The 17,768-nt window shown below is 36.7% G+C and overlaps 1 protein-coding gene across 1 annotated transcript; it reads left to right on the forward strand.

Annotated features, from left to right (window-relative positions):
• Positions 1–2,785: 2,785 nt before the first annotated feature.
• Positions 2,786–17,463, forward strand: LOC126278847 (ubiquitin-conjugating enzyme E2-17 kDa). The gene is made up of 6 exons (XM_049979126.1): positions 2,786–3,256; positions 3,842–3,905; positions 4,774–4,805; positions 7,781–7,858; positions 15,334–15,439; positions 15,540–17,463. Exons 1-6 carry the CDS (start codon positions 3,233–3,235, stop codon positions 15,677–15,679), a joined length of 444 nt encoding a protein of 147 aa, XP_049835083.1. The 5' UTR covers positions 2,786–3,232; the 3' UTR covers positions 15,680–17,463.
• Positions 17,464–17,768: the final 305 nt, after the last annotated feature.

Raw genomic sequence — 17,768 nt, forward strand, 5'->3', positions numbered from 1 at the left:
GTACCCAGCGAGCGAGGTGGAGTAGCAGTTACTTAGTTCGCTCGACTCACACTCGGGACTATGGTTCAAATCACTGTCCAGCTATCGATATTCAGGTTTTCCGGGAGTTTGCTAAATCGTTCCAACAAAATGCCTGGATGGTTCCTTTGAAAATTACACGGCCGCTTTCCTTCCCTGTCCTTTCGCAATCCGAGTTTGTGCTCTGTTTCTAATGGCCGCGCTGTCGACGGCACGTTAAACTCTAGTCCTCCTTGGTTGCACCACGAATTTCAGTGAAAACGGGACAACTTCGTCAGCCTGGAATTTTGTACTGTTCTCGTCATTGCCCGTACTTATCTACAGAAAATGAATCTTTCAGTTTTTTATATCAATACGTTTAGAGACCAAGCTGAGAGGTCGCAAGTATCAGAACTGTAACGATATTACTCTGCAGCTTGCTGTCTCTCAAGTGGTTAATAAGAAAATAACCAATGGGAAATCAGTTGAAAGGTGTAATACTCCTCTTTGAAACATGAAAAGAAAGTGTCTCTATTCAAAGACATCAAGGATCCAGACAGTATTGGGCAGTGATGAGGAAGAAGGCAATGTGTGTTATTGACCTTCCCTACGATGAAATTCGAAAAAAAATTGACTTTCTTGATGAAAATTTCGAAATTTTCTTTGTTGTCTAAAGCATATAAATTTAAAATCGCCTGTTTTAATGTTGTGAGCATGTAGATGTACATGTCTTTCCAATAAAGAGTTTTCATACTTCAAATATTCTTTTCTCCGGCAGTTGTTGGTGATTTACATTGTTTTAACATAGTTGACAAATTTGTCCCGTTTCTGAGGGAACTTTGCCATTGCTGTTTGCAATTGTTTTAACGTATATCTCGGTTTTTAAATAATTTGTCATGTAGCGAAAATTATGAAATTAGAAATCGAGATTAATGGTTTATGGTGCATCGCAGTAGTTGAAAGAAAATTGAAGTCACAAAGTTGCCCCTGTTGACGGTAGGGTAGAATCACCGACTGCCTTCTTTGCAGACTTGTTCTTCCAATAATGCAAGAGACACTGAAGAAAAGTCTACAGTTAAAAGCAAGGATAGGACATAAAACAGAAAGAGTAGCATACTTGTGAATAACGAACACCACACCCGAACAAGTAGTTAAAGACAGAATAATAACTATCTTGTATAAAGCAGGGTTTCCCAAACTGCGTTCCGCGACTTTTTGTCGAAACTAATTATTTTTTAATGTTTTTGTTATTTCTGTGTTATTAATTACGTTTTAAGATTGAGGTTATCACTGAATAAACCAAGTTTCTGTCATTTTTTAAAAATTTTATTATCCTTCAAAATAAAAGCGGTGTTCTGTCAAAGTATTGTTAAAATGTTCCGTCAGAATAAAAGTTCGAGAATTCCTGGCATAGACGAACATATTCAACACACGCCCCAAACTCTCTCTCATTAAATACGTCTAACAGCGTATTCAATTAAAATCAAAACGAGTACAGGACCTTTACGAAAATGATATTACGTTGTAGGCTTCCGCAGCATAGCCTAGCGTGGAGACCCGCATCAGACCAATTCTTCGAGCCGCAGACCATAGCAACATCCTGTGCCTAATGCACACCTTTTAAATGGAGGTAGGTGGTTGTGATGCTGGACAGTAATATGTAACATTGCTACAGCGACAACAGAAAAATGGGAGAACTCATTCTTTGTTTCAGTGGGATGTTAAATGCCCGATAATCTGGAGACAATGAACGAGTGCTAATTGTTTTTCAGGTGAACTGCCTTTTTGGAAGACTGATGAGCGGGTGAATGAGGTAGACCGTAAAAGAGTTATGATGCAATCCACCACCTCAGTTTTAGACAAAGGAAAAGTGGAAGGACATAACTGTAGAAAAAAATATTGTTAATGCTGTACAGTACAATGATTACTTTAGGTAATTGTGTGACTTAGGTTAGCAATGGTAAATTTTCCGTCCCACGAACTACGTAAATTACACCTCAGAAGTGATACATTTTAGTCTCAAATAACAAATGAGAGATGGACGTAATTGAGCAGACTATGGGAAGTGGCAGTGACAATGATTTCTTCGTTGGTGTGTTCCTTCCGGTCAAGCGAATGCAAATGTATTTTCTAGAATGACATGCGGTACTACATCAGATCTATAGATTTCGCACCGACCTGCTCTCATTTCGATGACCTTCGTTAAGTATACAACAAAATATAACAGTAAAAAATTTGGTTCTCTTTACAGCACTATAGAAAACGTATGTGCTATCAGATAAAAATGCCTTACGTTCATAATATTACAGCAACAAATCCAGTGTCTACAGCTTCCTTATTTTTAGTCGTCGAAATACGAAAGTTTAGCAACTCGTACGATAATGCACGGCATACGTTGAATGAATAGTATATACTAATATAATAGTAATTTGTTGGTACTGAAAGTATTGTTCATATAGAATTTCAATAAATTGTAGGAGCTTCGAAGTTACCTTTTGTGGACTTATATCGCTACCGCTGCTCCTGTGTGCAACCAGGTGAAATTTTCTAAGAAATTAACTTCATTAAATTAATGTGGATTCGCAGAATTTACAGGTATTTGGAAGGAGGAAGAGAATATTGCTTGAAACGAATGTGCGTGTGAGGTAGAGAGAGATTCCACTCCTCATAAATTTACATTAAAATTGCCTGCACTGTTATAAAAGGCATAGTGCAATGTAAACTCAACATAATTCAAGAATTATCTAAGAACCTAACTCACTAAAAATTCTGAAGTACTCCCTAAATCGTAACTAGTCTTCTGTCAAAGACGCTCTTTATAAAGTGTACTCTGTCGGGCGGCAGCAGAACTATCTGGTCGGTATAAACATCACTGCCCTCTCGTAGTGAAGCTTCGAATGTGGTGCCGGACAGACGTGAAGTCTCAAGCGGAAAGGAAGCACTATCATTGCTGAGTTGTTGAACATATGAAAGAGGAGAAATGTCATATCGTTTTGGAGCAGTGGTTATCAATATATAAATCATATTAATTGACGTTGTTGGTGTGCGTTGTTTTCAGTGGTTAATCGGTGATTTTTGTCTTACTTCTGTGAAAGTGCAGGATTCAGCTTGACTAGCTGTGTATCATCGCGTTAGAATTAGAAAGCAGCCATCTTACTTACCCAATCAAAGGTCTTTGGCTAGCGGTTTCATTGTCTGGTTTCAAACCAGAAATATATAATACACAGCCCGTCAAATGGCGTTAAAACGAATTAATAAGGTAAATAATCTATGTCTGCACATGTGTACTGTTCATAAGTTATAAACAACTAGTTTACGCGCTGCGGACGTGTGTTACTACAGTAACGATTTTGTGCCTACAATGTGAACCTCATATACTTCGAAATTCGTAAAGCACGTTGTGATAGTGATGGCAGGTGACAAAAGTGGTGGAGTTATCATTATGAACAGTGTAGATTGTGCACTCAAGTGAGTGCCTAAAGTTGATATTATTCTCTGTTCCTGATTAAGATCATAGTAGAAATCGGCGTGCCTTGCAAGTGCTTCTTAACCAACCAGGAAGTGTACTTTTCGGTAGGTCGTACAGTAAAGTAAGACTCTACTTGGTTGTAGAGCTGAACGATTGAACAACGTGGGAGGTGATTTGAAGGTTTGGTGTTCCAGGGTTTTATAGTATACGCTGCTGTGATCTGATAATACAGACTTGGTTTAGCATGTCTTCGTGTAGTATTGTGAATTTGGGCACCTGCCTTTTAGAATAAACTCTTGTGACAAATAACATGCCGTTGGTTATTTTTAGCTATACATGGGCTTCATAATTTGACATGCACGGCCCTTGTTTCAGGAACTGCAAGACCTGGGTAGAGATCCTCCAGCACAATGCTCAGCAGGACCTGTGGGCGATGATTGTAAGTTTTTGTCTGTATATTAGACATAATTTATTACTTGATTACAGTATTTACAAAAAAATTGGCTAATTTAAATGTGATTAAAGAAATCAAAAGCTGTCGTACAAAATGTGCGGTGTCTAAAATGTGTAGGCGGGTGAGCAATAGCGTTGAAAATTAATTTTCGCAAGTAATTCTAACATCCCCCCCAATTCTGTATGACTCTTTGTTGTAGCAGTGATACTCTACCAGAGAAGTTGACATATCGTGCAGTGACATTTGCTTACTCTGATAGTCACTTGAAAATATTGAAATTTTAAAGGTTGTAAAAGAGCTAATAAAATAGCTTCTATATTTTGAGTTTTTTTCTTTCTAAAATGACGTGCCACAAAATCCGTCTTAACAGATGGGACAGTTAGTACTTTTTGATAATGCACAGCTTAAATCAGTGTGATGATTAGTTGAAATAACTGGATAAATGTGAGCCACTTTAGTGTCCTGTTGTCTGAACTAAAGACCCAGAGAGAGATAAAGAGGAAAAAAAAGTTAACTCCTTCTGAATTCAAATTACTTGCTACTCCCTTAGTGTCATTAAAATACCTGCACTTTAAGTTACAACACAGTTGTAACGGCATTCAGAGTGAATTCGGAGAGGGTTAATTTCCCTAGCAATGTGTAGGCCTAATTGCTTCAGATTAGTTGGTATTATTGTTTATTTTGTGTAATATTTGGAAAAAGTAGATACAAGTAATGTTCTGCTCTTATTTGAATAGATGTTAAACATTGAGAAATCTTAGTAGAGTTTTTTTCATGCATGAACTTACATAGCCTGTAGTTTACTGATTAAATTCTTAGTTTCTGATTCTTATGTTGATCGTTTCTTTTGCAGTGTTCCACTGGCAGGCCACAATAATGGGACCAGTAAGTACATCACCTATGTTCTTTCTACTGACTGTTCTCCAAGTAAATGAGTGTTTGATCAAAACATCCATTGTGACATGGGTTTAAGAGTAGTGAAATATGATTGAGGGAGCTAGTAGATTCCATCTCTGAATGGATGCAACAATTAATCTTGTAAGAATCTAGGTACCATTACTTACTACTACCAGTTTTCAACTATGTAACTTTTTAAAACTGAAAATTTCTCATGTGTAATACTTCATATTGTGAGCTGCCACACGAGCAGTTGAGATGCCTGTTTATCAGAATGGCGTGTCAAGATGTAATGAAGCATTCGTTATTCTGGAAATCATTGAACGCTTTCATCAAAATATTTCGTATAAAATATTGTCAAGTGATGCAGGAAGAAGAGTAAAGAAATTATTTGTGGAGGTTATCGGAGTGTAATTGAAAATACATTGGTATTGAAGCACGATTTGGTGCTAGTACACTTGTTTGCAAATGCACACTAGCCCCCTGTTAGTGACTGTAATTTTTACACTGCTCATATCAGTTTACTATGGGTGCTGTTCCAAAACCAGTGGTGCAAAACTTCTTCAGTTTAAACTTCCATCTTGTGTACAATTATGATTAAAAATTTCTCTTGTCAATGTACCAACAAGTCTGTCAGATACAGTAAAAATTCATTTAGTTTTTGTGATTTACTAGTAAAGTGTTAAAAGATGCTGCAGTTTCTCACAATAGTAAATTTTCCTTCCATACGGAGACTCATTTATCACTTGCACCGTTTTTAAGTGGGAAAAGAAAACATGGTTAGAACATTATTTTGTAGATATTCTTTTCAGAATAAGACTTAGAATTTGAAACTCTGTGCTATAGCCTTTTCGAAGTAATGTCACAGGGGATATTTATTTTGTTAATTTTATTCACTGGGATACAAATCAGAAAAGGGGGAGGGAGGGAGAGTTCTCTTCAGTTGAGAAGAAATACATGCTGATATCTTTAAAATTTTCTTTAGTCCCAGGTTTTGTTGGGTTCACTGCTATTTGCCACCAATAATTAATTTTCATAATGGAATAGATGTAAAACAGCAATGTGAAACAAGCTGCTAGTTCCAACCTGGCAGTTGGCAAGCCATTCTAGGACTGTTACATGTGAAAAGCTTTGCATCAGTGACTGAACCAAAACTGGTGGAACTGTTCGCAAACATAAAGTTTTACTATGCATTTTGTTTGTTGATCATAAATTTGGTGTCATTTCATATTAATAAAGATGTGTTTAAATGGTGTTTAAAGACCTTGCGATATGTTGGTTTAAACACAGCAGTGCTTCGTCATGGTCTTAACATGAGGAATGTCCCTGCCTTCATTTCATTTGAAATTACTGCAGACTAGTTCAGTGTAGAATCAGAATATGAAACAGTTGTCATATTTACGAATCATTTCCATTGGTAAATGTAAGTGGCATAAAAAAACTGTTTCCGATTTATAACACGGAAACAATCAACTAAGCTATAATGTCCGATTTGATTAGTCAGCTTGCTTGACAAACAGCTATGTTCTGAAATTTATTAACTTGTGTACTACCTATTTTGGGAGAGTCAAATCCCGTCCTTGACTATTTTCTAGAGGCCACAAAATTTCAAACTCGGAAGTACAGCACTAATAAAATGGTTTAATAGTATCATGATCAGTAAGATGAGTTCAGGAGAATATCTTGTGACAGACCTTTCAATTTATAGTAGGATTTTAATGCAGTGTTCCAATCAAGATTCTTTTCCAGTTTCCAAAACAAATGCTACTCAGAAAAAACTTAGATTAACATCTAAAACTTACATCTCTTGTTTTATCCCTGCTGTCACTTTTTCCAGTAGCCAGAGATATAATTTTATTATTGAATGGACAGGGATTTGTTTTGAATTACTGGAACCTGATACAGTTTAGGATAACACGCATGTGAACTTGATACGCCATTCCTCATTTACAATTGCTCCCATCAGCCACTGCACCTAGTGTCAACTTAGTTTGCACATATAGTACATATTTACTGGTAGTGTATGCATCCCATTGATAGACTGACCAGTAATCCCAGCTCTCCTGCTGCCCATACCGTAACAATTCGTGGTTGGGTGCGCTCCCTCCCTCCCTCTCCCCCCTTCTTATTCTAAAAGAGCTAACCGGTACCTTTGAATGGTTGTAAGTTCCTTTGGTAGATCTGGTAGGCACAGTTTCTGCTGTAGTCACTGACAATTTTTCAATGCTTAGTATTAGAATATTGTGATGCAGTTTCCTACCCAGATCACAGTCTGCATGTAAGAGCTATTTTTCTGCTTATAACCATATTTCCCATGGGCTGTCAGTAGATCTACGATTTCAATCTACCTCCAGTTAGTTTGTTAGGGTTACATCAGATTCCAGTTCAGGAAATAGTCATTGCCCCAGCCCTGGCCAACATATGCTTGCAACTTCGTGGCAGATTAAAAGTGGTTCCAGACAGACTTAATCTTGGGACCTTTGCCTTTTGTGGTGTAGTGCTCTATCTTATATATCAGTGCACATGCTGATGCAAAGTGAAAATTTCATTCTGACAACCTATGTTTAACATTAATTCCTGGGTGACCAGGGACCCACGGCAAGGTTACCCCGTTATTATCTAGGCAAATATCACAGGGGTTTTCATGGCATTCAGCATCAGTCACCCATCTCATTGCAAGGATATTTGCTCTTCCTTAAAGTGTAAGTGAAAGGAGTAATTTGCCTGAAGATGGGGTAACGTGTACTTTCATGGCCCTCTGACGTCTGTGTGAAGGCAAGTACTGGCCAGTATTACTACCTGAAAATTCTGTAATTTTCCTTTTGATATTCAGAATAATGCTTTAGTTAAGACTTTCAGTTTTGTTAATGTACTAGTGAAGAATTAAATTATGAAATGTTAACTATGTTTAATCCATCTCTTGTGGGTAACATTGTGTACTCAAATTTTTATATTTGTTACAGCCAGACAGCCCGTACCAGGGAGGTGTATTCTTCCTAACAATTCATTTTCCTACAGATTATCCATTTAAACCTCCAAAGGTAAGAGAAGGGTTTTACATAAACCCCAGTCATAATTTTATAGTTCAACTTGCTGATAACCATAGCTAGTTACTTCTATGTCCCATAGACAAGTGAAAAACATATACATTATACATTCAAAAATTGTTCTATGGGCTAGTTGTCACACAAGATTTGTTTGTTCTTGGAGTTGCTTGTATTCTGACATTCCTGAAATAAAGGAGTAGAAGCTTATGGCTAAACATCTCACTTCTTTTTGAGCCACACAAAGGCTGATGTAAGTCACTTGGGCTTCTTATGAAACTTACTATAGTTGACAAGCTTCCTAAGGTAGCAAAATTACTGTGAGGCCATTGTCAATGTGCCCAACTGTTTCTCTGTAACGGGATTCAGTGGAAAACAATTATCCTTAGACTTCTGTGTACTACTTGCCACATAATTTTTGAACAAAAAGTCAACTTTTGGTCATTTTTATCTAAAAAATTTTACTATATCACAATAGTTGCAGGGCTTATGGATTTAGATCTGTAATTTGAGAATGCCAGTTCAGCCTCTTAATTTAATGCAAATGCCTTAAGAGTTTTGGTTGTGACATACACTGAAAAGTGTGCATTTGTCAACAGATATGTGGAAAATGCAGTAATATAGGATGGATTTATGTAAATGGGTTTTTTAGTTCTGGCGTTGATTCTTTTGGACTCGACATTTTTCATAGTAGTACGAAGGTACTGTAATAGGCTCGGACTGATAGTATAAGGTACCAAATGGACATTGTTTATGGGTAGAGTTGTAAGTAGTGGGCATCGTAAAAAAATTTAGTTCTGCCACATCTTCTACCACTGATTTGTATTCCTCAAACTTCAGCAAATTAATGGGATAAAGCAAACCGTGGGAAGGGACGAAAGTTACTCTTCAATCAGTAGTGCATGGCATATGTTTGTATGTCATATTTTGAAATACAGCATCTGATAGGAAATTCTGTAGGAATGTAAGCTGTTGCATCTGGCACAGCTCGATGGATCAGTGGAAGAAAGTGCTAAGTCTCATTTTAATAGGGATTAGTTTGATCACATTATCAGCTATGTTTTCAAACCACACACTGGCAACAGAGATCTGTATGAACAGACACACACTGCTATCTACTATATTAATTTTTTCTTGCTATGTATATTTTCTGCTTCATTTAAATCCCAGTAACCATGTGCAGTATCAATGGTCTGACATTTGTTAGGCAAGTCCTTCTGGTAATGTTGTTCTTAGTGTCTGTTGTGCCTTTGTTAGTTCCCTTTCCTGCTGTTCATAAAATGGTTAAAATTGATATTTGTGCCAGAAGAATTATACATTGAAATCTTAGATTCAGAAAGGTATAAGGTCAGATTTAAAACAAAAAATTAAAGAATCCCATATTCCCCTCAAGTTATGGACACAATAAAGCAGTCATATTCCATGAAATTCTGCACACTTCTGACATGGTGTAACCACTTCATTGCATCATCACACAGTCCCTGATGTAATGAGCTATTTCATATCTGTGTATGTTAAGTTTTGTTGAATGAAGCTCTGCTGGATAGTGAATGCTCTTGAGGGGTCACAACTGTTAAAAAGGTTGTGGGCAACTAAAGTGTGCTGGCATGGTTTACCTGGGTAGCAATTAAATGTGAATTGTGAATGTAAGGTAGGAAAGGAAAGTGTACATAGTCATACTGAATGTAAACATTGTCTCGGGTAATTGTGCTGTTCTGAAAGACACATTGAAACAAACAATAGATTTAAATTTTTTATCTGTTACTGTCTTTAAATGTGGAGATTGAAGAGAAAGAAAATATGTTCTATTTTTGATACATGTGAAATAGTTAACGCAATACAATTCTAATGAAATACAGAAACGTACAATCTGCCCAAATTTCCTCACCACTTTCATATACTTGAATAAATGTTCCCACTGACAATGAGTTAAATGTCCCAAAACACTGTAGACTTAACCTGTTACAAAGAAAGTTAAGCATGTGTAATATTGTTGTTTAGCAATACACATTGAAATCTAGGAAAAGACAAGTTGTAGCAGAAGTGGCATGTAAAACACTCCAGCACTAACTTGTAAATTAATTCAGCATAATGACCTATTGACTGGAAAAAGTAAAAATGATCTTGTCCTGACTGTATAAGGCATGTCTAGATCAGGAAGATCCACCAGATTATGCTTAAAATTTTTACATTGTAATTGAATGTGCCAGTTCCCTTCATGACTGGTCTAAGGTTAAAGGTAGGTCTCTCACCTTGAGTTGACATACGGACACACTCTAAAGTTTGTATTTGCTCTTTTAGTGTCTGTCAAACATTTTAACTTCACAAAACCAAAAGTTTGATCCCCTGCAGTACATTCAAGCACAAATGCTTTCAGCCCTATCACAAATTTGAAAATCTCTCTTCTGCTTCAGTTTGATTTTTGTAAGTGGTGCATAGTGGAGTGCACAGTGTTGAAAAGCATGTACTCAAAATCCAATTACAACATCCCATTGTAACCTAGAGCTTGAACTGTGCTAAAAGTTGGTTACCACAACTTTCATTAAAAATAGCCTATTTCTGTTACACATTCAGTGACTTCAACAACTTCGAAAGACTTATATAACCTTCCACCCTACAGTTCGCATGTATGAGAGGAAAAGTGAACCTGGCCCAGCTGCTTTGCATGGTTACCAAAGCCAGTCACGCAGAAAAATTTTTTTGGCAGCGTCTTGGTGTTGGTACAGCTTTGGTAATGCCAGTAGCTTGCCAACACTATCATGTAAAACCATTTTCCGAACAAATAACATAACAGAAATATGATGCAAATGCAGAATGTAATGGGAATACTGTAATTCAGAGTGTTGTACATTGTGATGTTCTTCGTGGTGTTAATAACTTCTGAAGTCAGGTTACCTTCCATTCAGAAGGCTGTTGCACTCTGTGACTGTTATATTGCCTTGTAAATAATAGATTTGAGCTATCGATTGTCTTTTCTAAATTTTATTGGCAGATCTAGATTTCAGCTAGAAAATAGCCGTTCTCAGTGCACTATCATTTTTGATCAGTGAATGTAACGCCTGTTGGTTGGGCTTCATCCACACTGTGGATGAAGCTGAAATCTATTTATGTCTGAAGTAGTTATGCAGGTTCAGCCCTGTGGGATATTACGTTGTCAGCTCACACAAGTGGCATGTGTTCTGGTAGTATCTGCAATTATCTACTTCGTTTAAAAGTTGCTAAGAGAATTTGTATTAAACTTTCATACAAGACCAGAACAAAATGCAGCAAAGTTTTAGAAATGTCAAATTGCTATTCATGAGACAAGTATGAGTAAAATTTGGATTTAAGAGTGGTATAAGTGTTACAAAACAGTCATGAAGATGAGTGCCCTGGGTACTCAAGCACAAGCTGCCGAAGTCATAGAAAAAGTGAAAGAAATTTAATTTTATTCTCCCTGGGTATTTAGCCATATGTTTGGGGGGGGGGGGGGGGGGTTGCAAAGTAATTTGTTAGTGTTGCTCATGATGTACGAAGCTGTCATGGAACTGCTCCATTGTGTGTAGTACCTGCCCAACACACACACACACACACACACACACACACACACACACACACACACACACACACACACACACACAGTGATGCATCTGACAGCATGTAATTCATGACTGTTCACAGGTGGATTAGTGGTGTGATGGTGGGGGAGACACGTTGACCAAAGAGTTTGGTTGATGATTGGTGGATGCATTGTAGTTATAGGGGGGCAGTTATTAAGGTAGGGACATGTCTCTTCCGATGAATGTGGTATATCATGAAAAGGTGATGTCAGTGAGATATGTAGTGGTAATACTATATCAATCGTCCAGTCATCTGGATAAAACCTGTGGAGGGCTCAGATCCTTGCCAGTGTCGGAACGTAAGTTTATGAACAATCCCCTAATCAGTTGGAAAATTTCTTGATATTGGCTTTTCAGTTGGCTCTTGCTATTAGATTTCTACAAGTGTTCTAGGTATGAAATGTATGGTCGCAAAATTAGTTTGCAAGACCATTGAATTTTGAAGAGGGGGGGGGGGAGGAAAGTTGCCTAGCAGTCTGTAATGAAATCGTCAATGAAGCACAACATTTGAAATGTCATAATGCAGTAGGCATGTACAGGGCATGTACAGATACAATGTTGAAACTGAGGGTGTCATCAAAATAAACATTTTGGGGTTCCCAAGACCGAAAAGAGTTGACAATTTAATGGTGTGTGTGTGGGGGGGGGGGAGGGGGTTATGCTCACTCATTGATTTTTAAGGACATCGTACACTACCACCTTTTATCACAAAGTCAAATGAGTAATAATGCAAGTTTCAACACCATTTGCCTGAAGTAACCCGAAAGAACCTGCTTAGTTTTTTGACAATAGTTGTAGTTTTGCTTCACAGTAATCCACATAATCACACACTGATGCTTGTTCATGGATTTTTGATCAGAAGCAGTATGTAATAATGCTTCAGCATCTGTATTTGCCAAGAATGGCATTATGTGGTTTTTCATAAAATAAAACTTTAATAGGTTACTATTTCATAAGCTAAAACATATACTTGAGGGAGTGAAAAACTACCCCAAAGGCAGTTCTTAGAAGTGTTAGAGATTGGAGAAAGTGCTAGTACAGGTGTACATCTGATGTGACATCAATGTAAATAAAATTCTTTCCCAAAAAGATTCATGTTTTTTAATACATATTGTTCATAAAATACTAAGAGGTGTAATCAAAACATGATCCAACAAATATGTACCAAGGAGATGCGGGAGACTAGCTTCTAATTAGAATTGGCAATGTAATGGGATGAGTAACGACAGCAATCACAAAGAAAAATGTAGATAATTTAAAAAGACAAATTAGAAATTCAGAGAAATTGACAAAGGTAAATAGATAGGAGGAAGTGTGGTTTCAGTTGAAAGAAAGTTGAGATCTGAGAGACTGAACCAGTTTCAAACCTAAGTCCCATTACAAAATTGGGCCTGTGAAAGACATAAAATGTAAATACAGCACAAGCCTTTGTTGCTGTGGGGAAAAAAACTTTTGATTGGGGTTTATGGTTCTCTAGAAAATAAGCACCAGTTACTTGACTTTTTTTTTTCCTCTCCATATACTTGTGCCAGTGCCTGTAAAGTGTCTGGTTCCCTGAAACTATCTTGCCTGTTTTATATAATTAGTAATGCAAATGTTTAAACAAGGAAAATACAGGATAGAATGTAACAGTATTGCGAAAAGGAAAGCTGCTCCTCGCCATATAGCAGATGGATGGTGAGTTGGAAATAGCACAATAAAAACTGTCACAAATATAGCTTTTGGCCAGTACGGCCCTCATGAAAATGTATGTGGGTGGGTAGGTGGTTTAATTTTGATGAAGGCCTTACTGGCCAAAACCTATATTTGTGACAGTCTTCTTATTGTGCTTGTGCGACTCAGCATCTCCGCTATATGGGGAGTAGCAACTTTGCATTTCACAATAATGCAATTGTCTGATTGATGCCGAGTTAAGTAGTTTTGAAGTTCGTCCCTTTCTGCTTTCACCCTTTTTTTCCACAAAGTTCTTGTAAAGAGAATTGATCATGATAAGACCAAAAGCACTGCTGCATCTCCATCATTTAGTAGCTTCTTTCGAAGTCAGAAGTTTTTGCTCATGTAATGCTATCCAAACTACTAAACTTTGTCGTATTGAAAGTATGAGATGACGTTCACTTTCCTGCATCCCAAGTGTATGGCTAACGGTCCAAACTATTGACGAAGTGCAGCTTTGTAATTCATTGTACATACAAATTGGCCCTGCAAGCCGCATATAAATTTCTTTTAAACTGCAGGTTAATGTCTCTGAAACCAGGCATTTAAAGTATTGAGTAATTCTGTATTGCATTTGTGCAATATTTTTCACGATATGCTGTGTACTATGTAAACTTTTAGTGTGATGTGTTCTGTGAAATCTTGATTTTCATTCCTCCAGACAATGTGCACCATGATATATTAATTTTGAAGTGTTATGGAACTGTTATTGAAATACCTCGAAGTTTTCAGAGTTGTTGTGCTTAAAATCATTCTGCTGTTTTTTGAAATTGGTTTAAAATTGTTATACTTCAAATAATTGAGTCGGTACAAATTCATATTGTACAATTAGTGAGGCAATTGTTAGCAGGTGGTGTTGATGTCGGGCATTAAGATGCTGCATTAAAAAGAACACTTTGCTGTTAGGTGCAACAGGTTTGGGAGAGTGTTAAAAATAACTAGCATTTGTTCGTGGTGCTTACTGTTGAAATGATTGTTTTGTGTTCACAGTAAGTCCAAAAATAACATGGGGGACTTCCTACTGTTAGATGGTATTAAATGCTATTAGTTGAATTACTCTTGTGTGTAAAAAAATTGGGCTGTGTAACTTGTCATGTAATTATAGTAGGCTGTTTCAAAGAATTGTTTTGGGGAGGTGGACAGTGAGGAAACAAAGCATGAGTCACATCCACATTACAAGCCATTAATTTAAACTGTTGGTGATGCTTTAACTGACTTAGTGAATCGTGTGTTATGAGAAACATTTCAGTAATTGAATGCACAATACCAGTATTAATCCAATGGACACATGAACAGTTTGACAAATACTATTTTGGATAGTATCATTGCACTGAAGAAAGCAAATTAATATTCCTTGGTTGACAAAGAGCCTGAGGGAAATGTTAAGACACCAGTTTCAAAGTTATCATAATTGGATGCCACTTCTGTTACTTTGGTGCTCATAACGTACTGTAGTAATGATACCAGGGAAAAGACCTACAGTTTCATGCGGAATCTGAACCACACATTTTTCCTGTCGTATCCTCACATCATGTAGGTGAAGCCTGCTGTAAATGCAGACTGAACAATTCATCTTGAGTGAGATTCAGTTCTGTGGCTGTAAAACCTCCAGGCTCACACTTGATCACTAGATCACCAGGCCAACTTAGTACTGAAGAAGTTTGCAAATTTAATATGATTACATTGCTAGAACCTCTTTGTCAGTGTTAACTATGTAGCCATCACATTCATGAAAATGTTTCCCGAACAGCATATACATGTTTGGGCAACATTACTCCGTCTCATTTCTGTCAAATTCATTCTTCTCAGTTGGACTGTACATAAAATTTTGTAGGTGGTGATGGCTGTACATTAGTGAGCATATTAATTTGAATTTTTACTTTTAGATATTTCTTTGATACAGTTTAAGCAAGCTTTTTGTGAAATGTAAGTAGGCTTTAGACATTCACATCGGTTTAGTCAATTTCCATGTGCATTTTGTAGTGATGTCTCACTACTTTGATAATGAAGCTGTCATTTAACAAAAAGTAGGTTCCAGATTTTGATTAATCATAAATCTGTGTATCACAGAAAGATGTGAATCTTTTCAGTACTGAAATGGAAGCTAAATTTTGTGAATGCAGGAAAATAAGCTTTTACATAAATAATTGTCTGTTGTAGGTTGCATTTACGACAAGAATATATCACCCTAATATAAATAGCAATGGCAGTATCTGTTTGGATATTTTGAGATCGCAGTGGTCCCCAGCGCTTACTATATCAAAAGGTAAGCTTGCTTAATATTTATGAATTACTTGTATTAAAATTAATTAGAAGGCTAGACATAGTGATTTTTTTTCTGATTCTGTATGTCCTTTCTTTTTCAGTTTTACTGTCCATATGCTCTCTTTTGTGTGATCCTAATCCAGATGATCCACTAGTGCCAGAGATAGCTAGGATATACAAAACAGATAGGGAAAAATATAATGAACTGGCAAGAGAGTGGACGCGGAAATATGCTATGTGATGCTCTCAACACCAGCAGCGGCCCGGCTCACCAAAATCAGCTGTCGGTTAATTTCCAAAAAACAATAGAACATGAAACAACAAAAGATTTCAAGCAACTTAAGGGACTTCCTGACACTGGTGTTTTGATTCTGACCGTTGCTAGCATTTCAGCAGAAAGCTCCACAGCTTTTACTTTTTGAGAAATATGAAAGGGAAATGCAATTGGTCCTACTGAATAATTTTCACTTAAACTTCTGTGGTTTTAATGAAGAAGAATGCCTGATTTATTTTGTGGTGTTAGACTTAGCTATGATTTTCTTCTTTTTAAAATGTGATATGTTGTTGAAATATTTCGAGAGACTTGATCAGTCAAGGCAGGAAAGGCTTGGGAATTGTATGTTGGAACTTACTTTATGCCCGGTCACAGGAAGTTCCTCTGTCCTTCTGTCACCTTTTGGTATGCCCTTATTGTGTATGCAAGTCAGATATAGTTAGTAAAAATATTTTGCTGCCATTATCTTGTATCCAGTTTACTTGATCATTGCTGTCTCATGGTTCCATCTTAATTTACTTATCATAGCATTGCCCTCCCATTCTAATCCTAACTTAAGGTGGGAGCTACTAGTGCTGTGATCTTCAAAGAACAAGAAAAATAACAATGTGTGGTGCAGAATGCGAAGAAGGCACCAGGTTTTGATTACTTTTAACATCAAATGTGGAGCCCATATTAATTTTTCTCATTGTACATTTTCTCCATACTCCATCTAAAGTGGACATGTATGAAACTTATGATCTTGTTAATAAACATTGAACATTAATTAGTTAAATTATTTATCAGGGATAGATTTTGAGAACAGTACTATTTATTACACTTTAAAACCTTTTTTTCTGATATGTTTTGATGATGCATCCTGCTTAGTATTGGTTTTTAGTCACTTATTTTTCCTTGCTCCATAGTATTCTTTTAAAATAACTTTCAGATACATGTGAGCTCTGCAGTGGATGCAACTAGATAGTGCACCACTTTTAATAAATAAGTTTTGTTTATATTGATGTTCTGATGTAAATTGTGATTTCGAAATGAAACTGTAATTAATTCGGCAAGTTTTGTATGTATATATCAGTAAAGATTGTTCATTTGTAAACCTAGTATTAAATTGCATACCAGAAGACCTCAGCACCCTCCACTTTGCATTGATCGAAATGAGAGGTGCGTTGCTGTAAGAGTAGCATGATTAACAATTTGCAGAAATTTCATTTAGAATATAGGCTTTTAAGTGTCGGCATCAAGTAAATTTTGTTCAGTAACTAGCTGTTGTTGACAATAGCTAACTATTTGTAACTAGATAATGGAATTTCTGTATTTACCAAACTTCAGTGGACTGGAACTTGGGGCATACCCTGGAGTAGGCAAATGATGCATAATGCATCATAGGCTGTGGCTTATGGTAAATTAATTTAACAGAGCTTATTGTAATAGTACAATGTTCAAAGGAGGATCGAGTTTTTCATCCTGTCCCCTATTCATTTTTATTGGTAGTGTTCATGTGTGAAGTGCTGAGATATGTTGTTGCATGTTGTCTTCAGAGGTGATAGTGGTAAACTTGACTGAAAAAGCCTGAAGCTAAAGAAAATTGCATTTTAATATATATTGATTCCTGATGTTTTGAAAGTGGGTGTGATCCATTCATTGTACAATAACAAATGCAAATGCATTCTTTTCAGTTCGTTATATATTTTGCTTGGCATTGTACAGTGCAAAAATTACACACAAGGAAACACAATAAAATGAGTGAAACTTTAGACCTAACATTATTTTAAGCTTTTACATGATACTGACGATCGCCTGGAGAACAGATAGGACATACCAAGTGTGAAAAATCTCTATGGGGAAACTCCCCACTAGAAAACTGAAAGTTGCTTCTCAGTGAGCAAAGTACTTTGAGCAGCAATTTTTACACATGAAATTAAAGGACTGTCATTGGATAAGTCTTCAGAATATTTTAGTGCTGCAGACTGTTACTGACACTTCCTTGATAAGTAAGATACATCTGGGTGTTTGCAGTCTCAAGAAAAGAAACTCATTTGTGTGTTGTACTGCCCTCTAG

The sequence above is a fragment of the Schistocerca gregaria genome, chromosome 1 (assembly GCF_023897955.1).
Source record: "Schistocerca gregaria isolate iqSchGreg1 chromosome 1, iqSchGreg1.2, whole genome shotgun sequence".
Lineage (NCBI taxonomy): Eukaryota > Metazoa > Arthropoda > Insecta > Orthoptera > Acrididae > Schistocerca > Schistocerca gregaria.

Bases quoted from the DNA above. Each gene is read 5' to 3' on its own strand.
- LOC126278847 (XM_049979126.1), top strand. From the start codon at position 3,233: ATGGCGTTAAAACGAATTAATAAG. The intron at 4,806-7,780 runs GTAAGTACATCA...TATTTGTTACAG, and splicing joins AGGCCACAATAATGGGACCA to CCAGACAGCCCGTACCAGGG. The intron at 7,859-15,333 runs GTAAGAGAAGGG...TGTCTGTTGTAG, and splicing joins ATCCATTTAAACCTCCAAAG to GTTGCATTTACGACAAGAAT.